This window comes from Pteropus vampyrus, unplaced genomic scaffold (genome assembly GCF_000151845.1).
Source record: "Pteropus vampyrus isolate Shadow unplaced genomic scaffold, Pvam_2.0 Scaffold171, whole genome shotgun sequence".
Taxonomy (NCBI): domain Eukaryota; kingdom Metazoa; phylum Chordata; class Mammalia; order Chiroptera; family Pteropodidae; genus Pteropus; species Pteropus vampyrus.
The window spans coordinates 395,832-404,498 of record NW_011888952.1 but is presented as its reverse complement, the minus strand read 5'-3'; the positions used below and the strand labels follow the sequence as shown (position 1 = coordinate 404,498).

Genomic DNA, 8,667 nt, shown 5'->3' with positions numbered 1-8,667 from the left:
CTGTGGGAGAGGAAGGCAGTCCTGCTGTGTGCTCGTCTGCTTGCTTTCAGAAAAGCCTGCTGCTGGGTGGGGAAGGAACTCTGATCCTCTCCTCCCATGCTCCCTGGCAAGAGCATCCAGCCCCTATTTTCCCCCAAGTTGCCATCCCCAAGCCCCTCCCTGTGCCCTGTGCCCTCCAGAGGTGCTACATCTGGTTGAGTTCTACCTGGAGGAGGGGATCACGGATGAAGAAGCCGTCTCCCTCATTGACCTGGAAGCACCAAGACACAAGCGTGAGAACAAATGGCAAGAGATCACGAGCAACAGTATCCTGGGCACTAGCTGAGCCCTGTGTGTGCCAGCTGAGGGTAGGGTCTGGGTGCGAGGAGGAGGCAGGGGGCCCTTGGAGGATGGCTGGATCAGGTGGAGCAAGGGCATGGCAGGTAATTGCTGAGTGATTAGAGAGGCTCACATAGTGGCAGAGACAGGGGCCAGAAACGGGCAGAGAGCTGGCCAGGATGCAGAGAGGTGCAAGATTGGACAGTGCATGCCCACAGGTCCAGAAGTTGCCTGTGAAAGAGGAGATGGCACTTTGGCCTTTACCTGTGCTTAGTTCCCTGGAGGGCCTCCCACCCACCCCTGGCTCCTAAAAGACACTGTCCTTGCTTCTGGCTGTAGAGAGCTGAGGAGCAACTAACATGGCATATGACATCTATATTGGTGCCCTAGCTCTTCTAGTCAGGTCACTTTAACATATAAGGGACAGAAAGCACGACTCGAGAGGCCAAGCAAACAAAGGGGTATGAAGAAGCCTAGCCATATAGATGGACACTCAGCCAGATCCAGGTGCTCACTCTGTGCTGGCAGGATGCTATCTCCTGTTCTTTTGGCTCAGCTGTCCTCTGGGTGGCTTCCTTCTTGGGCAGCACCCACCTGTCCCATTAGCAGTGCTGGCCCTGTATCCCATCAGCCTTGTAACTCCTCAGAAGGAGTCGACGCTCCTCTCAGCATGTCAGCCAAAACCCCAGGCACATCCTTGCTGGAACAACTGGGACCAAAGGCCACACCTCAGCCTTTCCCTGTGGCCAGGATCGTGTTTTCTGTCCCGCTGAACATGAAAGGAGGACATCTGCACCCTCACATGCACCCTCCTCACCCGGGGAGGTCTGGATGGGCTGGGAACCTGTGTTTCCATAAGCTTCCAGATAATACTGCTGCCCACAAACCACATTTTGAGGAGCAGAAGAGAGAGGAAAACCCAGGGAGCTGAAGAAGGGAGATAGAAACCATGTCCACATGCCAGTTCTCTGCACACACACATCAGATGTGTAGGCTGGATTTTTGCTGCCATGTGGGACCACATCATGTACCTGACTTGGCACTAGCAGCCTCCGGTCCCCTGGGGGGCCTTCTTCATGGGAGTCCCACTGCCCTGGCCTCATACCAGCATTTCCACCACTGCCTGGTAGAGCTGGCAGCTCCCCAGGAACCATCAGCCTAATCTGGCTGGCCTCAGGGTCTTTAGGAGCTCTCAACCCCTTCTCCATAAAATGCGACCTGCAGGGCCATCTCAAATGCCTGCAAACCGCCTAACTACTGCTTACTGCTGAGTGTTTGTCCAGGAATTGCCGATTTGGTGGCCCATTATTTCTGCTCCTATGCACAGAGGGCCCCACAGGCCTCTTCAAATGGCAAGGCCCATGTGAACCATGGCATGGGCCGCAAAGGGCAGCAAAGAGCCCATCAGAGCCTCTTTCCCTCCTTTCCCACCTGTGCATGGGGCCCGGTCATGCCCTCCATGACCAGGGCTGTCTGCTCCCTGCCCTGTATTTCCTCCATTCTTCCACATGGAAACCAGGCCTGTGGGCCCTGCTGTTCTTCCCCAGAGCCTTAGGGAGACATACAAGGCCTGGATGGAGCTCCTGTGAGTCTTAACATGTTGGGTGGAGGGTGGGGCCTGTTTCCCACTCAGCCTCAGGTTCTGTCCTTGACCAGACCCCTCCAGATTCCCAGACTCTGAGACTGGATGAGACCATGGACTCCCTGGGAGATGATGACCCATTCACAGCAAAGCTGAGCTTCGAGGTGAGGGTTCCTCTATGAGAGACGGGCTGCGGAGGCTCCTGTTGGGAGGACAGTCTTGGGTCCCTTCTGTACACACTTCTTGGTGTGAAGAGGAAATTGCTCCCTGTCATGGCCACTGGGGGAGAGGAGTTTTCTGTCACCAGAGATGGCCAACAGGGGCTACTTGACCTGGCAGGGCTCTGTCGAGGTACCTGGCAAGGGAAGTCTCTGGGGGCCTCCCTGACCACTCCCAAACATTCTGGGATCATGACCCACATAAATGTGTCACCGTGGTTGAGTAAGGGCACCGGTGCCCCCTGCTTCCCACCTACCCACCTTGTAGCAAGGTGGCTCAGAGTTCGTGCCCGTGGTGGTGAGCCGGTCGGTGCTGCGCTCCATGAGCCGTCGGGACGTCCTCATCAAGCGCTGGCCCCCGCCCCTGCAGTGGCAGTACTTCCGCTCCCTCCTGCCTGACGCCTCCATCACCATGTGCCCCTCCTGCTTCCAGGTACGATGCCGACTGCCTGAAGCTCATGCGTGGTTCTCAGTTTCTTCTTTCTGATGCTTTCCCATTTCCCAAATGTCCCCTTGAGGAGGCCGGGCATCTGGGAGAAGCGCAAGTGATCCCTGAACAGCCAAGGCCAAGGCTGTTCAGGAAGAGGCCCAGCTGTCCTTAGGCCCTCCTTCCTCCCACTTGCAACCCATGTGCTATCTGGAGTGGACTTGCCCCTGACTCTCTGGGCTCTCTGCATCTGCCCTTAATCTGAGAAGGCTGGGCAAGTATGATTTGCCTTTGAACTTCATTTAGAAAACAAGGGGCCTCGGAGACCCTTCTTCCCTTCCCTCCCAGTCTTTGGACTAATGTGTTCTAGTCCTGACTCACTACCAAATCACCTCCCCTTGGAGAAGGGCAGCGGTCCATGCCAGGTTTGGGGTTGATGCACACCCAGAGCTGTCACCCAGGGTCATGGCTATCTTTCCTCAGATGTTCCACTCAGAGGACTACGAGCTGCTGGTGCTTCAGCATACCTGTTGCCCCTACTGCCGGAGGCGCATTGATGATCCCAGCCCATGACTGGCACCCTGGGAACCACCTTCTCCCTTTGGGCTGCCTCATAGTTGGCGGTAGAAGGAAGAAAGAGTTAAACTGTCAGAATGTATCTTCTGCCCAGATGAAGTTTGTATTTTAGGGAGGGGCCTCATGTAACCACAGAATTGCTATTTATGGCATTTCGTACCTTGTAAATAGCACCAGGAGATGGAGAAGGGAATGTACATATATTTTCTAAGAAAAAAAAATCTGTTACTTTCAGAACAGCTCTGAGTTGTTGGCGGCAGCCTGCTGGAGTCCACAGATCTGTCAGACCATTAACATGTACACTTTGCGAACAGATTGCCTCAATAATTACAAATAAAAGGGCTACTTATTTTCATCAGTGTCTGTATTTTAGCAAATATTCATATTGTCTGCAACTTAATTTCCTTATGCAAAAATGCACCTGTTTCTAATTTGATCTGAGAGGAACATTACGTTTGTGTTTTCTTAAATTTAATCTAATCGAAATGGTAATATGGTAGTGAATAGGGGAACAGAGTTTATTTATTTATATATTTTGGTGTAACGGGTCTTCCTCTTGACAAGAAACTAAGATACCTGTCTCCAAAGAAGATGACAAAGAGGGTCCCTCCCCGGAGGTCTTGGATCCCACCCTCTACTTCCTAGCTGGGGCCAGGCCCCTCCTCTACCACCTTCCTCCAGCCCCGCAGAGGCCCCAACCCATCCTGAGGCTTTCCCCTTCCCTCCAGTTCCTAAAGTGAACGTGTTCGGTTTGGGGTTCCACTAAAGGTCCCTTATCCTGAGCATCACGGGTGTTCAATTTGGAGCTCAAGGACACAGGTGGGTAGCAGATGGGAAGCTGGGGAGGAAGAGCATGGTTCATGTATTATCTCAGTTCTCACACCAGCCTTGTGAGGAAGGGTTATGATTTCCTTTACACAGACACGGGAGGCGGGGGGATGGAGATACTGGGGCTCAGGGTGCTCACCTGGCCCTGGGTGGGAAGCCCTGATCTGTCCATCCCTCAGGGCCCCTCCCTTCACCCTCTACCTGCAAGGGGGTGGGGTGGGGGGCGGAGCAAGCCAGTGCTTTATGTGAAGTCCTGACAGCAGGAGGAAGAGAACTGGGCTGTCAGAGAACATACAGAAAACCACCCTTGTGATTAGATATTGATACCTTACAGGGCACATGTGAAATGGACAGAGTGTGACAAAGGTCCCCATTGGAGGGATGAAGAGAGGAGCAGCTGCAGAGGCCAGCCAGTAGCAAGTGTCAGAGCTGGACCCCTGCCCTACCCCTCATCCCTGCCTCCCTCTGCATCTCTCTTTGGTGATGATAGAGGAAGATGAGGAAAGAGCCAGACAGTTGTGCCAACAAAACTCCTCCTCCGAGTGTCTAATTACTTATGATCATGCATGCTCGCTCTTGCTAAACATTTATTAATGTGTTAGGATTTCCATTAGCGCATTACTTGAACCAAAATCATTTGCATATGGCTGGGGAAAAAAGAGGGGAGAGGGAGAAAACAGCCCCAGCCACCCAACAGGCAAGCGTCAATCATAGTGACAGATCAGATGGTCCACAACTAGAGGCAGGGGGAGGGGGCCCAGCCTGAGAATCCAGCATGCATCCTCTCAGCTGAATAACACAAAAATGAGGGTGTGCTGTGCCAGCTTCTGCTGCTTGCAGAAGCTGAGCTCTGGAGGCCTGAGTCTGAGAAAGTCATTGTAGCTCCCATTAAATCAAGTGCTTACTGAGTGCCAGACCCTGTGCTAAGCATTGTCCGTGCGTCATCTCATTTAATCCTCAACAGCCTCCAAGGATGCCTATTATACAGATGATGAAACTGAGTCTCGGTGATGTTCTCTTTTTTTCGTTCAACAAATATTTATTGAGCCGAGATGGGATTCGCATCCAGGCTCAGCCTTTGCCCGTCAGCACTGTGATCTGCTGCTCTCCTGTTCTGACCTGGATGAGATCTGAATCATGTCCAGTCCTCTCTCCAAGGCTCAGTTTCCAGGCCTCAGCGTCACAGGTTCAGGCTCCTTCTCCAAGGTTGCTGCCAACTGAAGATACCACGCGACCTTCCACTTGTGCCAGCCCTGCCCTTGAGGCAGGTGGGAGCCCCAGCCAAGAGGCCACTACTGGGCAGGGCTCCCCCGCCCCCGGGCCTTGCTCCAATACTCCATGATATTCCTCCACCCAGACTCCAGAATATCTTCCTAAAATCAAAAGCTGATGATACCCTTCCCCTGCTTGTAACCGTTAGTGCCCCCCACTGCCAGTCAGCTAGCACCTGACTCCTAGTACTCATTCCCCCTCCTCTGCCACTCCATCCCAGGGACCCAGTGCCTCCACACCAGCTGGTCCTTCCCTCTCCAGGCTTTGGTCCAGCTAGCCCCATTCCTAGGCTGAGAGGCCTCCTGTGCTCCCCGCTACCCCGGTCCACATCTTGCTTCTCTGGGCCCCCACAGCGCTGGAGAGCAAATTCTCCTCTCATGGCTATTAGTTTTCCCTGTCTACTGTCTCCTGAGACCAGGAGCTCCTTGAGGTCAGGAACTGTGTAGGATTCATCTCAGTGTCCCCAGCACCCAGCCCAGGGCATGGTGCATAGCAGTGTTTGGTGAATGTTAGGGCAGGAGGGAGGAGGGAAGGGAGGAGGAAAGAATGGGGGATGGGAGGAGAAGAGGAAGGGAAGGGAGGAGAATCAGTGTGTCCCCTTTCCTTCTTCCCCCTTGATGTTCTCAGCTCAATCTAAGGCCTCACTCAGCCTGGTGACGTAGCCAGGTGGGGCTAAGCCAGTGAGGGGAGGCAAGGAGGAGGAGGAAGAGGCAGCTGCTGACCAAGCAGCACCTCCATGCAGAGGCTTAAGAGCTATTTATGCGCTGCCCGCTAAGCCCTAATCCTCAATGGCCAAGTCAGAGCCATGCACTTGGGTTCCCAGAGGGGCTGGGCTAGGGAAGTCCTGAGATGGCTACGTCTGTCTTCAGAGGCAGCCAACACAGTCCCACTCTACCTCCCGGCTCCCTACCGCTCACAGTTCCTCACAACTTGTTCCTCTTAGCCTGGCAAAGAGAGAGGCCCAGGGGGCAATATCTCAGAAAGTCACCCACACTTGAGCTTGGCCACTGGCATGCTCTGTGTCCCTCTCTGGACCGCCCAACATGGAGAGAAAGAGCTCTGGCTGAGGGTTTACATGGCCTGGGTTCACTTCCAGCTCTGCTGAGAAACCTCAAGCCTCTGAGCCTGTTTCCTCAGTGTTCAGAGGAGAGTGAGACCTCCTCATTCTGGGCTGTGAGCTCGGATGCAGCAAAGAACAGGCTGGGTCAGTCCTGCATTCTAGAGAGAGATGGGCAGTCGGGAGACAAATAAGACTGTTGCAGATAGTGATAAGTACTGATTAGAAAATGAACATTTAGGTGGTTAGGAGCCCTGGTTTGTTGAGTTAGGCATGTGGGGGTTCTCCAAAGACGAGAGTTATGAGCTGAGACCTGAATGAGATTCATAAGAGGGTCACACTTTTAGCAACACTCACTGATCACTGGCAGGCACCAGAATAGGAAACTGAGGCACAGGGAAGGAAGGAGGCTGCGCTGCATCTCAGCTGCGCTGCATCTCGGCTGTGTGGCTGCAGAGCCTCGGTCTGGGTGCAAGGGGAGATACGAAGGAGCCACACCCAATGAGGGAGGATGGTGAAACTGGAATAGTGAGGCCCGAAGGTCCACGAGGCAGGCGCTGGTGGGGAAAGGCGCAGGCTCTCCGAGATTCCCTAGACCCAAGCTGAGGGGAGGAAGTGGGACTTTCCGGGCTCTCGTGGTGACGCAGAGCCACAAGCTCGGGCCCAGTGCCACCCCCTAGCCCTCAGGGCCACCACAGCTGCCCCAGGCCTGTGTGACTCAGTCCAGGGCCTTTTCCGCTACCCAGTACAACCTTTTTTATCCTTTATATCATGGTATGAAGAACTGGCAAATCTTTCCTGAGAGTCGTCTTTGGTGCTGGAGGGAGACGTGGCCAGGCAGGTTATAACTCAGGCTGTCACTGATTTGTCACATGACCTGGGTAACTCACTGCCGACTCTGGGCTTCTGTCTCCCCACATGCAAAATGCAGCAGGAAAGGTCAGGATAAGTGACTTCTAATAACCTTCCAGCTCACTCTCTCCCTGAGCCTGTTGCTCTGAACAAAGAACATTTTTTGTTTTTTTAAAAAATCCTGACATGCTTTATGGAATACAGCACACCATCGCCTCGGCGATGGCATTTAATTATCCATCACCTCGCCTTGTGAGGGTGGCATTATTAAAGTCTCTTACAGAGACGGGACCTGAGACCTAGAGAGAGGAAGTACTTCCTGAGGTAACCTGGATCCATTCACTCATGCCACAAATATTTATTGAGCACCTACTCTGTGCCAGGCCCTTGGAGATATGTCAGTGAACAAAACAGACAAAAACCCCAACTCTTTCTAGTCCAGGGAAAATGATTTACACTGCTCCTGCTACGTGCCGGGCACTGTGCTGGGCTCTCGGGACCCTGTGGTGGGCAAGACAGACCCCAGCCCACCCTTGCAGGCTCACATTATAGCCTGGGAGATGGACCAAGAACACATGCACAGAACATGAATTAAAAGCTTCCAGGCTGTCATAAGCAAAAGGAGGTGACAAGCAAGGCACTGAGGTTAAGGGGCAAGGGCTCAGCCCTGCCAGGGCGGGTTGTGTAGGGTCCGTCTGTCTGGTTTTGACTTAGGGAATCCAATGTTCCTCCCTCTGTCTGGCTACCAGGGGCTGGGCTGTGTCAGAATCAAACCCTCCACCTTGACCTCATTAGCATTGGGCCTAATACTGGGCCAAGCGCCTTAAACTGCAAGAGGTCACACCCCACCCACCCCGCCAAGCCACCCTCTGTGCTCATTACACCGACACACATTTCATCAGCCCTCAATGTGCAGGCCCTGACATCACCTGAGAGAAGCAGGGGTCTAGAAACCTAGGTGGGCTGGAGGGAAGGGGGGCATTTTTCTGAGCAGACAGTCCCAGGTTGGAAGAAAGACTGGGTAACAGAGAACTTAAGGGATGGAAGTCTTGGAGACAGGGATACTTCCCTGCTGGCCTTGGATGCCCGGCCTCAGGGTCTTTGCACTTGCTGTTCCCTCTGCCTGGATATCTCCTCCGCCACCACCACCATCACTACCACCCCTCCCCAGATCTTGGAGGGTCTGGTGCTTCCATCACTGAGTTCGCAGCTCAAACTTCACCTTCTCAGAGAGGCTGCTCTAGAGAACGGTGCTGGGAGTGGGTCTGAATTTTTCCTATTGTTTTTTGTTTCATTACTTATTTGTGGGCCCTCCCTACCCTCGCATATGATACCCTGTAACGAATAATGCTTCCTGAAGGCAGAAGCTTGGTCCTTCTTGTCCAACGTGTCCCCTAGAACCGAGTGACTTACGTTGATACATATTTGCGTCTGGGTGGCGGTCTTCAAGTACTCCACACACCAGGCACTCCCAGCTACCCCACTTCATTCCCGGGAGGTGTCATCGCTCTCCTGTCACCGGTAAGGGGAGCCTGTC

The 8,667-nt window shown here is 53.6% G+C and overlaps 1 protein-coding gene across 7 annotated transcripts in view; it reads left to right on the top strand.

Moving 5' to 3' along the window:
* IFT122 (intraflagellar transport 122) overlaps positions 1-3,479 on the top strand; it is a 66,470-nt gene extending 62,991 nt beyond the window's left edge. For all 7 annotated transcript variants that reach the window (XM_011370530.2, XM_011370529.2, XM_011370528.2 and 4 more), the window contains 3 exons: positions 1,985-2,064; positions 2,387-2,551; positions 3,029-3,479. In XM_011370530.2, the coding sequence (XP_011368832.1) occupies positions 1,985-2,064; positions 2,387-2,551; positions 3,029-3,118 (335 nt within the window). In that variant the 3' untranslated portion in view covers positions 3,119-3,479. The remainder of the gene's footprint in view (positions 1-1,984; positions 2,065-2,386; positions 2,552-3,028) is intronic.
* The last annotated feature ends 5,188 nt before the right edge of the window (positions 3,480-8,667 follow it).